This window comes from Acipenser ruthenus, chromosome 28, assembly GCF_902713425.1.
Source record: "Acipenser ruthenus chromosome 28, fAciRut3.2 maternal haplotype, whole genome shotgun sequence".
In the NCBI taxonomy this organism is placed as follows: domain Eukaryota; kingdom Metazoa; phylum Chordata; class Actinopteri; order Acipenseriformes; family Acipenseridae; genus Acipenser; species Acipenser ruthenus.
In genome coordinates, this window is record NC_081216.1 from 5,951,007 (window position 1) to 5,969,652 (window position 18,646).

The 18,646-nt window shown below is 38.5% G+C and overlaps 1 protein-coding gene across 3 annotated transcripts; it reads right to left on the reverse strand.

The window, feature by feature from the left end:
• Positions 1 to 215: 215 nt before the first annotated feature.
• On the reverse strand, positions 216 to 11,521 carry LOC117435001 (ADP-ribosylation factor 1-like). Of its 3 annotated transcripts, none has more exons than XM_034057821.3 (6): positions 11,262 to 11,521; positions 9,320 to 9,413; positions 5,419 to 5,590; positions 5,055 to 5,165; positions 4,650 to 4,774; positions 216 to 4,525 (listed from the first exon to the last, which is right to left on the reverse strand). In XM_034057821.3, exons 3-6 carry the CDS (start codon positions 5,564 to 5,566, stop codon positions 4,364 to 4,366), a joined length of 546 nt encoding a protein of 181 aa, XP_033913712.1. In that variant the 5' UTR covers positions 5,567 to 5,590; positions 9,320 to 9,413; positions 11,262 to 11,521; the 3' UTR covers positions 216 to 4,363. The 3 variants fall into 3 exon arrangements, with proteins under 3 accessions (XP_033913712.1, XP_033913711.1, XP_033913710.1); XM_034057820.3 differs by lacking the exon at positions 11,262 to 11,521 and adding an exon at positions 9,713 to 9,832; XM_034057819.3 differs by lacking the exon at positions 9,320 to 9,413 and having other exon boundaries at positions 11,262 to 11,517.
• Between the last annotated feature and the right edge of the window lie 7,125 nt (positions 11,522 to 18,646).

The following is an 18,646-nucleotide window of genomic DNA, read 5'->3' on the forward strand; positions in this document are numbered from 1 at the left end:
TGCCACTCAGTAGTTGGGGTGGGTTTATATATTTTCGCCATGGGAAAGCGGTGAAGTCAGTGTGAATTGTATATCTTTTCCAGTTTATTGGCTATCCACCGATTTCATTTTATATTTGCATCAGGAGTGCTTCATCATTTATCGGTTAAAACCAAAAATCATTAGCCCTAGCTATAATTAAGAGTTGAAACAAATGATTTTCCAGAAACAATATATTGAATAGAGATCTCTATTTATTATAGTGCATTTCTCAGACAAGTTACAACATGGTTAAAAATCCAAGAATCAGATCAGGTTTTAGAAAAAAAAAAAAAAATCATATCTGCACACGTTTTGTACAAGTCAATTTATACAGAAAGGGGTTTCAAACTTAAAGCTTCACATTTATAACAATGGTATTTGAAATACTGCCTAGTTTATAAAGTTAAAAAATGTAGAACTTGACTCATATAGTATCTTTGACAGTTTATTTCAGTTTTGGAAGTTGGTGTTCTTGGAAATGAACTGCAGTATCAGTATTCCTGTCCTGCTTAGAAGAGTACAGTACAACAAGGCATATGGTTTTGGTCTTCAAACCAGTGGAAACAGTTTGTATTTTAGTTTTGTGAAAGTCATCTGCTTTCTGATGGTCGCAAGCTATAACAGGAGTCGTTTTCAAATAAAGGGAGATTTAAAAGTTGGGAAAAGCATGTGGATGCAGTTTCAAGATATTTCAGTACCTTGTTACAACACTGATATACAATATGGTTTACAGTGAAAATCTGGACTGAGAACTAGACAATTATATTTCTTTTGATCAAAACACAATGTGCCCTCTGCCCCATCTCTGCTCAGCAAGACAGACTTTCAGCAAGTGATGGCTTGAAATAAGGGTATATTTTTGCCTACACCCGAATTGAATAAAACATTGCACTGTAGTATCATGTGTACTATGAAGGAAAGTAAGCAGCCATTACCTTACCACCTGACCCAGTCCAGGATGACTAATGGGCCTAGCTGTGAAGACATGGGCTGACTATCATAACCAGCAGGTAGTGCTTAACCATCCTGACCTTGCTGGTCCTCTGAATCCAGTCTAGCATCAAGGACATGGTGTTCATGTGTAGGACCTTGGGTTTGACATACATCTTTGGTATCCCAAATACCAAAAGGACAGAGGCAATGTGGGCATAACTGTCTACCATCTGCTCCAGATCTGCAATACTAGGATGTTTCTAGCTACATGGTATAGTTCCCTCAGCATTTAAGTAGCTGTGGTAAAGCCTATGCTTAAGAAACACTATTTGGATCCTCAGTTCAATAACTATCTATATGCCCAATTTCCAACCTACTACTTAAGGTTCTAGAGAGAGTTGTTACAATTCAATTACAAACACTTATAAAATCTTAATGGTATATTTCGATAAGTTTCAGTCTGGTTTTCGTGCTGCACATAGCACCGAGACAGCTCTTGATCTGCTGATAAGCTGACTCAGGCTCCATCATTTTATTTCTTCTAGATCGAAGTGCTGCCTTTGATACTGTAGACCATTCCATCCTACTGAAGTTAAGAGTTTGGGGGTCATCTTTGATCCTGATCTCTCATTTGAGACTCATATTAGGAAAATATATTTTTACAATTTGAGAAATATAGCCAAGCCAATTATTTCCATATCTGATGCAGAGAGACTAATGCATGCCTTTGTTTCATCTAGAACTGATTATTGTAATCCACTTTTTCTGGTGTCCCAAAACGTGTGGTATCCCACTTGCCTTGTTCAACATACTGCCGCTAGAATTCTGGCTAAAGCCAGGAATAGTGAACATATTACCCGTTTTGGCCTCTTTACACTGGCTCCGTGCAGTATAGAATTGATTTTAAGATTTCATTGTTAACTTACAAGGCCCTGCATGGATTAGCACCTAGTTATTTGCAGGAATTACTAACCCTGTGTCTTCCAAACCGCACTCTGATCACAGGATACAGGGCTGTTGGTTATTCCTAGCGTCAACAAAGGAGGTAAGGCTTTTTCTTGTAGAGCTCCAAAATTATGCAATGCTCTTCCTTCGTTTGGTTGGGAAGCTGGGACCGTTACAGTTTTGAAGTCGAGACTAAAAACACACTTTTATAAAATGGCTTTCTTATCTTAGTGGATTTTAACGTAACTTTAAAATTGCTGCTTTTGAGTCTGCATAAAGTTATTTAAATCTGTTATTTAAATGGTCCGATTGTGACAGTTCTAGTGTGACATGCTAAACAAATATAGGTGGTTTGTTATTTTTTTTCTGCTATGTACTGTACAGTGCTTTGCGATACTTTTGTATAAAAAAGCTATATAAATGCAATTAATAAATAAAATTAGATGCACCATCAAATTGTTTGACTACATGCCTGAATCAGTTTCCCACGCAACAAATCATCATCCTCTGTGCAACAGAAGATCATATTTGCCATCCATTGACACTTACGAGTGTTTTGTGAAGAGATTTTTCAGTCTGTATTCTACAATACAGGAGTAGTTTTTCTCTCCGTACAGCCGATACATATGTTGTAATTGTTTTTTTGATGATAGCCATGTTGCTACTTGAGGGTATTTGCCCCAATTCAGGTCTGTTATGTTCCCAGCACAACTAAGGCCAAAACACATCCTTCAGCTGTGAACATGACAACATGTAAATGGAATCTTTGTGCCGATGCCATCAGTCATTGGTACAGCATGTCCGGATTGTCTTCTTTGAAACACAACATTCTTTGTTGTATGCAATTTCATTTTTTAATGACATTGTGGGCCAAATACTATACTTTTTGCAAGCCATCCTACAGCAGCTCAAACCAGACTTTCAGTGCAGTTCCAAGAGACACACAAACACTGCATTAAGGTCATAGTTTCACAACCCCCACCCCATTCCAGTAACTACCCCAAATCAAGACAAATTGGTTAGATTTGCAATTAGATGCAACTGTACACCTTCCTTCCCAGCAGCAAGCCCATCTGGGAGTCAGGTATTCTGTACGAAAACAAGAGTGGCAGCAGCTCTCTGTAAAGGCCTTACCACCCCAAGGCCTTTGTGCACCCATAATATTTTTTTAGGATCTCTGGCTTACAGGCAGGCAGTGTGGCAACAGGAATTCAGCGAGCTGTACCTCAAATATGTGACACACTTTCTCTGCTTTTCTTTTTTAAACTACAATCCCCTCCTCTGTCCCACCCCCATATAATTGGAAAACCTCTCTGTACGCAGCAGTTTACAAAAAAAAAAAGGTAGTAGTTTCTGAAAATACTATGAGAATTTAAAATAATCCTTTGCAGAAGACCATCATTCTAGGTTTCTATGCCTTAATAATAAATCACAAAGTGCATGGTCAAGAATAATCAAGCACAGTTCATTGTATATTCTTCAACATGTAACATTGCTGCATTCTGGAGTAGCAGTGTAGAGTAGTGGTTAGGGCTCTGGACTCTTGACAGGAGGGTTGTGGGTTCAATCCCCAGTGGGGGGACACTGCTGTTGTACCCTTGAGCAAGGTACTTTACCTAGATTGCTCCAGTAAAAACCCAACTGTATAAATGGGTAATTGTATGTAAAAATAATGTGATACCTGTATAATGTGAAATAATGTATAATGTGATATCTTGTAACAAATGTAAGTCGCCCTGGATAAGGGCATCTGCTAATAAATAATAATAATAATAATAATTCTAGTGTTTAATACAAAAAACAGATCACAGATGGAGAAATAACAAAATCTTTATATCTAGTGAAACATTTGGAATAGAGTGTCCAATAGGTCAGATGACTATACCTTCAAAAAGGGGCTTTTAAAAGATTAGTTTACCAAAATAAAAAGGGCCCAAAAGGATGTCCAATCTTCTAAGTTTTTTATGCGCAAGTAACTTTGCTAGTTAGAAAGGAAAAATGACTAGAGATCCTGCAAGTCTTGAAATGGCAGACAGTTATTTTTCTATCCCTACATTACAATAAAAACTTGGACTGTTCTATTAACCGGCAATCATGAACTGGTAGACACTCTTTCCTACAGCCCTGTTCAATCATAGTCGTCATAGAAAGAGGACACCAAGTTTGTTGTAATAAAATCTATTCTTGACTGACTGCCAGTACACCCAGTAAATTTCAATGCCCAAGTAAAAAATTTCCATAGCTAGAGACAAAAAGGCAGGTAGTGTTCTTTAGAAAACTGCAATACTGTTTCCACAGGAGGTGTAAGGCACAGTGCACGAGGGCTGCTCCCACTCAGAGCTCAAAGACACGCAGACACACTCGCACACACACACACATATATGCAGGGCTGTACCAGCCAGGGCCCCAAGTGGGTGGAGGGGCCGGGACTGGTGCTGCCGTCTCACACGGCCAATGGAATGGATCATTTCTGGTTTTTGAGTTGGTTGGAGAGCCAGTCGAGCCCCTCATAGAGGCCGTCACCGCTGGTGGCGCAGGTGGCCTGGATGTACCAGTTCCGGTTGCGCAGGGAGTGCAGCCCCAGCTTGTCTGTGATCTCAGCAGCGTTCATGGCGTTGGGGAGGTCCTGCAGGAATGAGTCAGTGATGAAACAGATTTTGTGGTGGGGGTTCTTGATATGTTATTTTAAGGGTGGGTGTCTACACTTTAAAGAAATACAGAAGTGGTAGCAGAAAGCAGTCTATTTCTACCTGTTTGTTTGCAAAAACAAGCAACACAGCGTCCCGCAGTTCATCCTCTGCAAGCATTCTCGTCAACTCTTCTCTCGCCTCGTTTACTCGCTCCCTGTCATTACTGTCAACCACGAAAATTAAACCTGCACAAAATACAGAGGTACAGTCAATGTGAGGAGTTGTGACAACACACTAAACTTCCCTGGTAATTACACAAATCACAACAACTTCAGGTCTTGACAAGCAATAAATGAATAGTTTTGACCCACATGTTTAAAGCAAAAGATCATCTGATAGATTTCTTATACTACTTGTCTTCAGAAAACAAACATTTTCCCAACTTTTAATTCCTACATACATAATAAACATTCCAGTATGTGATGTACAGATCTGAATCTTTGGGAAAATCACAGGGACACTGACCTTGTGTGTTCTGGAAGTAATGGCGCCAGAGAGGTCGGATTTTATCTTGACCGCCTACATCCCACACTGTAAAGCTGATGTTCTTGTATTCGACTGTCTCTACATTAAAACCTGCAAGGGGTTAAAAAAAAAAAAAAAAAAAAAAGTTTCAGAAAAAAAGTAATGCTTTTGCCTATCCTAAAATGTTAACAGATAATGCAAGTTACTAGACATCCCATAAATTGTGGCACTGACAAAATAAATCCTAAAAAGATTGAACTTTCAGAAATACAAATATCCTACAACACACAGAATAAACTGAATATTTTGTGCCTTTGATTCTGAATTGGTCCCTATTATAGGCTTTACCTATTTACCCACTTACCTATTGTGGGGATGGTAGTTACAATCTCTCCCAATTTCAGTTTGTAAAGGATTGTTGTTTTTCCGGCTGCGTCCAACCCCACCATCAGAATTCTCATCTCCTTCTTCCCAAAAAGGCCTTTAAACAGGTTCCCAATTATATTCCCCATTGTAGTTTGATTTGTATAAACAACCTGGAAAAGATACAAATGGGAATGTGGTTAAAAGCTTTATCTGAAATATCATTGCTTTTAGATCAGCTAATCTTTTTAAATACGATAAGGAGTACAGTTCTCTAGTGATATGCCATTTTCACATTTTTATTTCAGATTTCTTTATAAAAAAAATAAATAAAATAAAATCACAGCAGGCTTGATAATGATCAAAAGCAGAGATCATTGCTCTTCTATTGGTTAGAACGAACATTCTCTGCAACAATGCTAACTGAACCATTAAAAACTGAACACCATCTTTCAGTCTTCATAACTCTATGCATTCAGAACAAACAACACTACATCGATATTAAACATGAACTGCAGTTGTTCTTGTTTAACACTGCACAGCATTCTCTCAAAAGGGTTACATTCTTACTGCCTCTAACAATGCGCTCCGAAGGGACGGTCGAGCCCTGTGTCTGGTGCCAATACGTTCATGTTACATTAACTTGGGACAGTGTCTTGTGACCTCAGCTGAGAATACCACAACAGCATATTTTCATACTAGTCCCAATGCGGACCCCTCCTTAGGACTGTGCATTTGGTACCAGTGTGACACTGGTACCAAATATTGGAGACTGACCTATATTTATTTTAAAAGTTTGACGCGGCTGTCTGTCCAAACTCTTTCTACATCCTCTAGGGCTGGGACGATGGATCGATGCACTGATGTATGGACAAGCATGGCACAGGAAGCCATTACATAACGCAACACTGGGAACTCAAATCAAACAGTACTAGCAACAAGAACATTAAGTGACAGGCACACCACTGTGAATTTAGCAGAAGCAAATCTATCAAATCAACACTGAATTTGGAGCGACTTCAAAACTAATAGCATGTGTCCACGACAATGCTGCAAACATTTGCAGACCAATACCTTTACTTAAGCATGTAAATGACCATACTGGAGCACCTTTTAATGACGTGGCAAGTGTGCTCTGTGCAGGGCACAATATAAACCTGTGCATTCAGAACAGTTTGGAGGATGTTTGATCCGTACACACATTACTGGCAACAGCAAGAAGACTGGTTGCACATTTTAAAAAATGTGAGCTGGCAACGAGTGCTTTACATAGAAAACAAACAGAAATGATCAACACAGAAAAGGCACCACTGAAGTAATACTGGATGCAAATAAGATAGAATACGGTATATTATATGTTTGAACGTCTACTTGTCGAAGTGGCCAGTAATTGAAGTTTTGTCAAACCCCGATCTGACAACAAAGTCTGATGCTGTTACTTTAGATCTAACTACCAAGCAGTGGCAACTAATGGTTGAGGTACTCCCTCTACTTCAGCCATTTGAATTAGCTACAGTACTGTTAAGTGCAGAGAAACACTACAGCTAGTTCCATGTACCAGTTGCAACAGGGACAATACAGACTGAGCGAAGTTCCTGTTGTGAAGGGGACACAAGACCTGCTTTGCAAAGTCCAAATGCACAAAGTTAGCGAGAAAAACTACTGTGTAATTTATCACAGCAATTATATCAACTGAATGCCCCAGACAAAGTTCTGCCTCTGCTTTTTGCATCATTCCTTGGTAAATGATTTCACAATTTGGATTTCCTATCAGAACAAGCCAAAGCCACTGTAGTTGAAGCAATGCTTTCCAGACTAGTTAGGCTGATGGACAGCAGTCCCACTAACAACGCAAACTGTGTGCCACTACAAGTGACTTGCCAGTTTAAAAAAAAAAAAAAAAAAAAAAACACACACCACACACACACACACACACACAACAGAACAAGCATTTGCATTGTTATTTAGTGGACAGCAGCAACCAGAGATGACCTCCAAGGAAAGCCTAATCAATCAGACAAGAGGTGATGACATAAGCTCTGAAATGCCATTAAACGTTACTGAAGATCCACTGCTGTGGTGGAAAAATAACCAGACACTGTTTCCAAAACTAGCAACCTTGGCAATGCACATGCAGAGGTCACGTTAACGCAAAATTTTGCATCCTTGACGCAAATTAAATCCAATGGACGGGAAAATATTGTGTCTTGCGTTCACGGGACGCACAGAATGGAAAGGGACACAGTCATGAATATTCATGGTAAGCTATTACACTGCAGCAATGCGAGTAAAATACTTGTTTAATAAAACAAAACAAAAAAAAAAACAACCTGGTCCTGCAATATACAGTTGTCCCATGTTATACCGCCCCCCTTTATAACGCCACCCTCGCATACCGCCAGCTATTCTCTGAACAAATGTCACCAAGGTCTAACAGAAATTTGGTCAGACACCAAAATCCAAGCCGAACAACAAAAGTATTTTCTTAATTACTTAGTTTAATGCAGACAATAGGAGAACTGTGCAGAATTGTGTAAACTGCATTATTCTCCTATAGGCATTCAATACATGTATTAATTAGAATTAGCCAAGTGCTCCCCCAGTGCTTTCTTCCACAGCAATATGTAATAAATCTAAAACATGCTATAATAAAAACCAGTGCAATACATCAATAGCTGCCATCTTTCAATATGCCTTGCAGGATATTGTAAACATCCGGTTCACACATCACACAACTGAGTTTGTTTGAAAACTGCATTATGAACACAGACAGACTCAGTCTTAAATTTTAATGTTAAAGGACTGAAAAAAAAAAACTTTAGTTTGCATCCAAACGAACCCTGTCCCTTTGCTCACAGGTAAGTGTGAACAGCAAGCACACCGATACACTGTTTCAAACAAAACAAACTAGACTGAGTCAGTTTGAAACAGACCCAGTGTGAATGCATCCTAAATTTAAGCCATCACACAGGGAAAGAAGATACTGCACCCTGGCAATATGTGCCGGGTGGAATGGAGACAGGTAACATAATACTTGAAAAGGGATACAACTGTTTAAATGTTAAAACCAGGAGCATGGAGCCAACAGGAACATAGGCAGCAATTGTACTGTACTTTCTTTCAGTCAGCACAACCTGAAATGCACTGCTCAGCAATGCTGCTGCAGCATAACCTTTTCAAGGCATACAATTTTAAACTGAAGCCTGAGCATGTTTTAAAAAACAGCATCTTTCCCCAAAATATTGCCTCCTGTTAATACATATTATAACGACTTGTCTTCGTCTAAACCAGAAAACTAAAGTACCTCACCATAACAACCCAAACGTTACATACAAGTGGAGTGTTTGAGGCATGTAAAGGATAATACGGCCAAACCAAACAAGAGTCCATTACAAGAATGGTTTCCCTGCCTGAAAACCACATGGCAGTAGGGCTGGGTATCGGCAGGGTCTTCCCGATATGATACGTATCGCGATACGAGGGTCATGATATGATACGTATCAATACAGTAAATGAAGCATGAAACATAAAAATCACACAACTGTCTCATTTGTTGGTGCAAGTTTTTGCAATAACACTGGTTAAGCACTTTCTGATCAAATAAGCTTCATGGTAGAACCCTGCAGCGGGACTGGGATCCTGCAGGATCCGCTGCCATAATAGCGGGACTGGGTAAAATGTACTTTGTTGCGGGCGGGATGGGTGGGCAAAAAATAAATAAATAAAAGAGACTGCGGTAATTTGCGGGAAAACACTAAATCTCTCGTCAGTTTATCAAAAGTAGCCTATTCGGGAAATTGCTAATTATTTTGTTTGAGCTTCTCTTTCCTATACGTGTTTGTTTCCCTCTCTCCGAATCCGGTGTAGTACACCAGCTCAAGTCAGGTCAGAGAATCACTCACAGGTTTTGCTGTTATGGTGACATCATATTCGCGCCGCAGAGTGCAGACTGTCACATCAGCTTGTTGTCAGTGCTTTTAAGAATGGCTCTAAAACCTGAGGACATAGAAGTCTTTATTTAAAAAAAACAAAAAAAAAAAACAGCTATTGATATATATTATAAAAACTACCACCCCCAAAAACTAACTCAGTTATTTTGATATACAGAGAGCAAAAGACCTCAAGGACAAAATTACACTGCAAAACTAAACTTTTATTGCTTCTGAACATAACTGCCAAATTTTGTAAGAAACAGCCAAACAATAACAAAGTTATGGCATATAAAACATTGACACAATTTATAAAAAATGAAACATAACTATATACATTTTAGTAAACAAAAAAGCTGGCAATACCATTTCTGTCCACTGTGAGACAGCAGTAGGGAGCTTGCAAGTCCTGTATTGACAAGCTGCACTGTCTTCCTACTGTTTTCTGGGAAACGGATACACGTTACAGCACTGAACCCACAGATATACATTGAATGTAGGGGATAGCTGTTTGCTGTAAGAATTACACATATGGGCATCCCTTACATCAATGGAAAACAATACAATGCAGCTAGTGTACCCAAGTAGTCCGTTGAAAATAAGTACTTGCTTTCTCAAACAAAAAACATTGCTAAACAATATATTTTAGGATCTAATACAAGTTCAATGGCACATTTTAATAGGGGTCCGTTCTAACAGTATTGTTGCAATGGGCACAAACAGATAATTGAACGGTTTCCAAAGAAGCGGAGGTTACTATAATAATCAGAGAGTATTAAGCAATAATTTTAAAAAACGCTTACATCAAGACCATTTCCGACAATGCTAGCTTATACAGAACTAAATATCACTGAAAATGCTTGTCGTTTGTCTTTTTTTTTTTATCATACTGCAAATATTTATAATCTTGCTATATTATATGGAAACATGTAAGATCATTACTGCCTTTTTAAACGTAATGATAATTAAATTGTTTACTCACAGTGCAATGACGATGTATTAATTATTTGTAAAACTCATCAAATTGTCATATTACACTTTACTTTTAGGTGTCTGAGCCTTTCTTAAATTAAATTTTACAAACATTACGATATTGACAATACAGGGTTAAGCAGATTCCGGAAAAATAAAAATAAAAATGGACTTCCCATGGGTGGGATCAGTGTTGGGGCTGGCGATCGCGTCACTGTAGGTGTAGTTACTGTGGTATGCGCTTTGTAGTACAAGACGTGCAGGTATACGAGAACACGCAGGGTAGTTGGTCACTTCCGGAAATGACTGAGTAAGCGTAGTTCATATTGTTTTTAAAAGCACACAATTCGAGTTTTATTTTAAAAGCTAAAAAACAAACAAACAAAAAACACTGGTAAACACTGGCACAAAAGTCAATGATGTACTTTTTGTTGTACCTGGACCTTCAAATGTACAACTAGACATGTCTCACTAGCCTCAACTATTATAATAATATACCCTTGTTGGCTTTTTATGGAATTAACTATTTGTAAATAGAATCTGTTTTTGGACATTTTTTAATTGTATCCCTGCACTTAGTGTGATTTATCGGTGCTGCAGTCACAAGAAGGCTTGCTCGAAAACACAAACAGGCACCGACAATTGTCTTGTAAATAAAAATACGCTGATATAATACAAACATATAATATATAAAATAATGTATTCTCAAACCATACAACATTAAAAAAAAAAAAGGTTAAAGTTGTTAAAAAAAGGAAGATATCCGATACCAGTCCCTAAAATACCAATGTGCCTGCGTCTGCTGCGGCACCGAAATCACCACTGCCCATTATTACTTAGAGATTACGTTTGATAACCAATATTGGCAGCTGCTAATTTACAATAACATATAATAATAATAACAACAACATCACCACAGTTTAATTGATGATATCAGATTTACCTCAGGAAGCGACTTCTAGATCTTTCTCTCGCTCCTCTTCAGCTTTACGACAAAATGGCGTATTTCTTGTCAGAGAAGAAGCCGCGTCATCGATCCACCCCATTGCACAATACAGGCCAATCAGAGTGCCCAAAACTATGTCAGAGTACCACCATTGTACCCAATCACGTGGCTTTTAAAGTTGGGGAGGCTGGTTGAGTGTTGTCTAAATTAAAATATGAAGACGAGTCAAAACCCCACAGGATTGCTACATCATCGAGACAGCCCTGTCTTTTCTCCTTTATCCGGTTCCTGCTGTAATATACGGTGGCCCTGAAGTGCAAAAAACAACATTAAGGAAAACGCTGCAACATTAACTTCAAACCGGAATGGGTAGGTACATAGGAAAAGGGGTTCCACATCACTGATAGGAGGAACAAACTGTCAATCACTGTGCTGTGGCACTGTATGACGAACACAGTCCATATTAATACAATATAATTTCCCTGCGCTTTATGCTTAATAACATGTAAGGTAGCTATATCTATCTATCTATCTATCTATCTATCTATCTATCTATCTATCTATAATATAGATAGATAGATAGATAGATAGACATATATATATATATATATATATATATATATATATATAGAGAGAGAGAGAGAGAGAGAGAGAGAGAGAGAGAGAGAGAGAGAGAGAGAGAGAGAGAGAGAGAGAGAGAGAGAGATAGATAGATAGATAGATAGATAGATATTTGTGTGTAAATACTCGGGAATGGGTAAAAGCCGGACCAAGTTAAACCGTGCCGGATGGGGCATTTAACCTGCTCCGATCATCATGACCAACATCAATCGATTCCTCCTTGCAAGCGTACATAAAAAAACAAAACATCTTTTAGCACGTACAGGCTAGTTTATTATGATGATGATGATTATTATTATTATTATTATTATTATTATTATTATTATTATTATTATTATTATTATTATTAATTAATATATTATAATTATATATACCCTACATGAGAGCAAGGACGAAGTGCTGGGAAATTAAATACAGTTCTGTGGCACTGTGATTGACAGGTTGTTCCTCCTATCAGTGATGTGGAACCCCTTTTCCTATGTACCTACCCATTCCGGTTTGATGTTAATGTTGCAGCGTTTTCCTTAATGTTGTTGTGTTTATCTTAATGTTGCAGCGTTTTCCTTAATGTTGTTGTGTTTATCTTAATGTTGCAGCGTTTTCCTTAATGTCGTTGTGGTTTTCTTAATGTTGCAGCGTTTTCCTTAATGTTGCAGCATTTTCCTTAATGTTGTGTTTTGCATTTCAGAGCCACCGTAGGTAATACGCTCAAAACACTCACCCAAAAAAACACGGGGGACTGTGGGGAGTACTTACTACAACGCACATTCACAACACTCTGGGTCAATTGCAGCGTACCATCAGACCCACAGAGAGGGCGGGAGGACGAGGATATTTTCCTGGGGGGCCTTGAGATGGCCATTTAGCTCAAAGAGCCAGCTGCCCAACGTTTCGATATGTTGTACATATCTTTCTCAAGGGAGCCTGTGTTTGAATCAAAGCGTTGGAGATGTTTATAGGTTTTTGACGGCATGACAAGTACTTGTTATTGTTTATAATCAAATCCAAGATTTATTCTTACAAGATGTAATGGTGTTCTATATATTGGGAGATCATTTTTACTTCTATCTTTAAATCTGTATTAATTCTAATTAACATTACTTTATATTTATATTATCATGCAATGCTGGCTCTGAGGATCAGTCTTGATTTGGTCTCCCCAGCGTATATCAGCATGCACAGCTTTTGAATTATTTTTGTTTGTTTATTTAAATGTTAATATTTATTGAAGTTAATTAGTTCATGTTTTTCTGTTGAGTCCCGCTGGCATAGTCGTGTTCAGTCTATTTATCCATTTACTTTCTTTTATTCTTCTGTATGTCGCATTGTCTAATTTTAGCTGTTCTAAGACTACACACTTTACATCATTTATGTCCTTGACTGGTGAAGTGCTGTACTAATTATTATTATTATTATTATTATTATTATTATTATTATTATTATTATTATTATTATTATTATTATTTTATTTCTAATTAATGAAAGGTGGTTCTGAATTATTTTATATAAAGTTGTTCCAGTCTCTCCAACATATTTTATTTCATCACATTTTTCACAGGCTATTCCATAAACAACATTGCTATTTTTACAGTAGGTATTAGTTTTTAGTGGATATGTGGTGTTCTTATGTTTGATTATATTTTTTACTTTTGTCCATGTATTTACACACTTACATGTACTACTGCAAGTATTCGTAGAACCTATTTTGTCAATTATTCTTTTATGTTTACTGTGAACTAAAATATCACCTAAATTAGCTTCTCTTTTGAATGCTACAACTGGGGCCTTAAGAAATACTGTTTTCAATTTTTCTGTGTTTCCAAACTATCTTAAAAATATTGGGCAAAGGTTTAGAGTAAGTCATTACTAATGGGACTCTTTTGACCTTTTTATCTCTATTTTTATAATCTAGTAGATGATCTCTTTTTAGTTTATCCACTTTTCTTAACTCTGTCTCTATAATTCTTTCTTTGATTCCTCTTTTTTTAAGATTTGTTTTTAATACATTTCTTTGTTTTACATAGTCACTTTCTTTTGAGCATATTCTTCATATTCTTATTCCTAGACCCTTATATGATAGAAAAGATGTACACAAAAAAGTTTAAAAGATTAAAAAATCTTTTATTTTCAGGATGTTTCGGGTAAAAGCCCTTCTTCAGCTGTTTAAAAAGAAAAGTAAACACAGTGCAGTAAACTTGTTGTGATTCAAGAATTGTAATTATACAAAAATTCTGTGGATGATGTCATCGTTATTAGAATAGAATGTTCATTCCCAGAGGTTCCAAAGTTCCCAGTTTGAAGATAAACTCTCATTCCTTTTGTTTCCGAGCAACATTTGTTCCATAGCACTGATTGATAACACAGACTGTGATGTCTTCAGCGGTGTGATCATCACTGTTGAAGTGATGGGCTACTGGAAATGCAGTGGGGTTAATGTGAATGCTTCTTTTAGTTTCCCCAATATACACTTTGTTGCATTTCTTGCAGATAATGCAGTAGACTATTCCTTTAGAGGTACAATTGTATGTATTTTATATATATATATATATATATATATATATATATATATATATATATATATATATATAGTTTTTTTAAAATATTGAAGGCATATGAAATGTGTACATTTTCAAAAACATTTTCTTTCATATATATATACAGACGTGCTCAAATTTGTTGGTACCCTTACAGCTCATTGAAATAATGCTTCATTCCTCCTGAAAAGTGATGAAATTAAAAGCTATTTTATCATGTATACTTGCATGCCTTTGGTATGTCATAGAATAAAGTAAAGAAGCTATGAAAAGAGATGAATTATTGCTTATTCTACAAAGATATTCTAAAATGGCCTGGACACATTTGTTGGTACCCCTTAGAAAAGATAATAAATAATTGGATTATAGTGATATTTCAAACTAATTTGTTTCTTTAATTAGTATCACACATGTCTCCAATCTTGTAATCAGTCATTCAGCCTATTTAAATGGAGAAAAGTAGTCACTGTGCTGTTTGGTATCATTGTGTGCACCACACTGAACATGGACCAGAGAAAGCAAAGGAGAGAGTTGTCTGAGGAGATCAGAAAGAAAATAATAGACAAGCATGGTAAAGGTAAAGGCTATAAGACCATCTCCAAGCGGCTTGATGTTCCTGTGACAACAGTTGCAAATATTATTAAGAAGTTTAAGGTCCATGGAACTGTAGCCAACCTCCCTGGGCGCAGCCGCAAGAGGAAAATCGACCCCAGATTGAACAGAAGGATAGTGCGAATGGTAGAAAAAGAACCAAGGATAACTGCCAAAGAGATACAAGCTGAACTCCAAGGTGAAGGTACGTCAGTTTCTGATCGCACCATCCGTCGCTTTGAGCAAAAGTAGGCTCCATGGAAGAAGACCCAGGAGGACTCCACTTTTGACAGAAAAACATAAAAAAAGCCAGACTGGAATTTGCTAAAATGCATATTGACAAGCCACAATCCTTCTGGGAGAATGTCCTTTGGACATATGAGTCAAAACTGGAGCTTTTTGGCAAGTCACATCAGCTCTATGTTCACAGACAAAAAAATGAAGCTTTCAAAGAAAAGAACACCATACCTACAGTGAAACATGGAGGAGGCTCGGTTATGTTTTGGGGCTGCTTTGCTGCGCCTGGCACAGGGTGCCTTGAATCTGTGCAGGGCACAATGAAATCTCAAGACTATCAAGGCATTCTGGAGCGAAACGTACTGCCCAGTGTCAGAAAGCTCTGTCTCAGTCGCAGGTCATGGGTCCTCCAACAGGATAATGACCCAAAACACACAGCTAAAAGCACCCAAGAATGGATAAGGACAAAACATTGGACTATTCTGAAGTGGCCTTCTATGAGTCCTGATCTGAATCCTTTCAAACATCTATGGAAAGAGCTGAAACTTGCAGTCTGGAGAAGGCACCCATCAAACCTGAGACAGCTGGAGCAGTTTGCTCAGGAAGAGTGGGCCAAACTACCTGTTAACAGGTGCAGAAGTATCATTGAGAGCTACAGAAAACGTTTGATTGCAGCGATTGCCTCTAAAGGTTGTGCAACAAAATATTAGGTTAGCGGTCCCATCATTTTTGTCCATGCCATTTTCATTTGTTTTATTATTTACAATATTATGTTGAATAAAAAATCAAAAGCAAAGTCTGATTTCTATTAAATCTGGAATAAACAATGGTGGATGCCAATTACTTTGGTCAGTTTCAAGTTATTTCAGAGAAAATTGTGCATTCTTCGTTTTTTGTGGAGGGGTACCAACAAATTTGAGCACGTCTGTATATATATATACAGTATATATATATATATATATATATATATATATATATATATATATATATATATATATATATATATACTGTATATGCTTCCAGAGCCATTAAAAAAGGCATAATACCACAGTAGTGATGTCAAAAAGTGATAATTCCTCTGAGGAAAATATATTTGAAGTTTGACCTATTCGATTCCTCGAGACCATCACTTTCAATTCTAACACAAAATGTCTAGTTTTCAATCACTCGAGAACACCCACAGTGCAGAAATGTTCATTAATGAGCAATAAAATGAGAATACGTTAAAAATGAGAATACATTTCTTGCAGATAATGCAGTAGACTAATCCTTTAGAGGTACAATTGTGTGTATTTTATATATATATATATATATATATATATATATATATATATATATATATATATATATATATGTGTGTGTGTGTGTGTGTATATATATATATATATATATATATCGTTTTTTTAATAAAACAAAATGAGAATACGTAAAAAAAAAAAAAATGATGTAAAGCTGGTACATTCGTATCTCAGAGAAACTGGAGAGGAACAGGAAATTAAAACAAGATAAAGGCAATCATCCAAATAAAGCTGAAGCAACAGTGGATAACGACATAGAACGTCTGTACAGCACTGAAACACTACGTTTTAAAAAACCAAACTGTACTGCTGAACCTCGTCTTCTTTAGTATTAGCATTGCAAGGGTATCCATGTATTATAAAAAATAGATGTGCCTGTTCAGTGAGTTACATGAAAACAATTCCATCTCGGGTTTCTGTGACACTTTATAAATTACTCGACCTTCAGTCTTAAGAAAATAAGAAAGTTTACGAATGAGAGGAGGCCATTCAGCCCATCTTGCTCGTTTGGTTGTTAGTAGCTTATTGGTCTTGTAATTTATGACATCATAGAAATCCTAGATGGAATTATTTACTCCCTAGCAATGCATGGACACCATTCCATGGAGGGGTGTCACACGGCTGGCTGAGTGGTGCCGTCAGATCCAGGAAATGAATACACAGAGAGACAGTGGTGATGAATGAAACGCGGGAGCGGCAGCGCTCAGTGTTTAATAAACAAATAAATAAACGGTTGAACAAAACACAGGACACGGCACTTGAGGCCAAAATAAATAGACAAACAAAACGGACTAACACTTAACAAACGGTGCACGGACAGACACAAACACGGTGAGTTTAAACACTTATTATTTACGTTACTTTCCTTTCTCCTCTGCACACCTGTTCTCCACTCACCGAACACACAACCCAGAGTGAGTAAAACGTGCATCTATATACACTGTTGTGCCGGGATTCAATTACTAATTAATTATTCACTTGAATCCCAGCACGTGAATTAATTATGTGCAACCTCGTGCTCACATATTAAATACTTTAAATGCACGTGAAGTGATGTGCAATCCTCGTGCTTAAATACAACTATACATTTTAAATAACTCGTGCTGCACACACCCATTTATATTCCGTGCAGCCATATCTATACACCAACATTAACTCACGCAACATACAACACAGAAAAGCACACAGGGGCGGGGCACATTGCCACATATACCCCCCCTTGTGTCGCAGCACACATGGCCTCAACGGCCACCTCCCCCCTTAAAAGCCCAAAAGTCCAGCACAAAGTCCTGGGCCAGAACCGGAGGCTTCAAGGGGCCCACAGGTGACAATGTTGCCAGTAGCCAGGCTGCTACTGGCCATGCTGTCAGCAGACATGCTGACAGCTCCCAGACTGACTCCTTCAGCTGGGGCAGTCCTGGCAGCGGAAAGGCTGCTTGGGGGGTGGTCCCCTGACCTCCTCCCTTCTTTGTAGCCGACAGCTCCTTCTTCCAGGGCTCCGGCCACAGTATCATCTGCAGCACAAGTGCTGCAGTGGGAGCAGGTCTCCTGACCTCCCCCACGATCTCCGGCAGCGAAACTGCTGCTGGGGTTGGTGGTCTCTGGACCTCCTCCCCCTTCTTCAAAGCCAGCAGACCCCCGTGGTGGGGCTCCGGCCACAGTACTTCCAGCAGCGAAAGTGCTGCAGTGGGAGCAGGTCTCCTGACCTCCCCCACGATCTCCGGCAGCGAAACTGCTGCTGGGGTTGGTGGTCTCCAGACCTCCTCCCCCTTCTTCATGGCCGGCAGTTCCCCTTGGTGGAGTTCCGGCCACAGTACTTCCTGCTGCGATGCGGAGCAACAGGCAGCCCCAGGCGATGCGGAGCAACAGGCAGCCCCAGGCGATGCGGAGCAACAGGGACCCCAGGCGATGCAAGGCAAGCATCCTTGGGTGAAGCGAGGCTGGCATCCTTGGGCGAAGCGCGGCTGGCATCCTTGGACGAAGCGAGGCTGGCATCCTTGGGCGAAGCGAAACTCAGCTGCAGCTCCTCTTGTGGCGGAGGTGGAAGCAGCAAGCAGTCCTCCCATGTTGGGGAAGGCGGAACCAGCAGGTATTCACCCTC

Excerpts from the sequence above, each read along its gene's own strand:
- LOC117435001 (XM_034057821.3), bottom strand. The coding sequence starts at position 5,566 with ATGGGGAATATAATTGGGAACCTGTTTAAAGGCCTTTTTGGGAAGAAG. Across the intron at positions 5,166-5,418 it reads AACTACCATCCCCACAATAG|GTTTTAATGTAGAGACAGTC; the intron begins GTAAGTGGGTAA and ends AACCCCTTGCAG. Across the intron at positions 4,526-4,649 it reads TTGTTTTTGCAAACAAACAG|GACCTCCCCAACGCCATGAA; the intron begins GTAGAAATAGAC and ends TCATTCCTGCAG.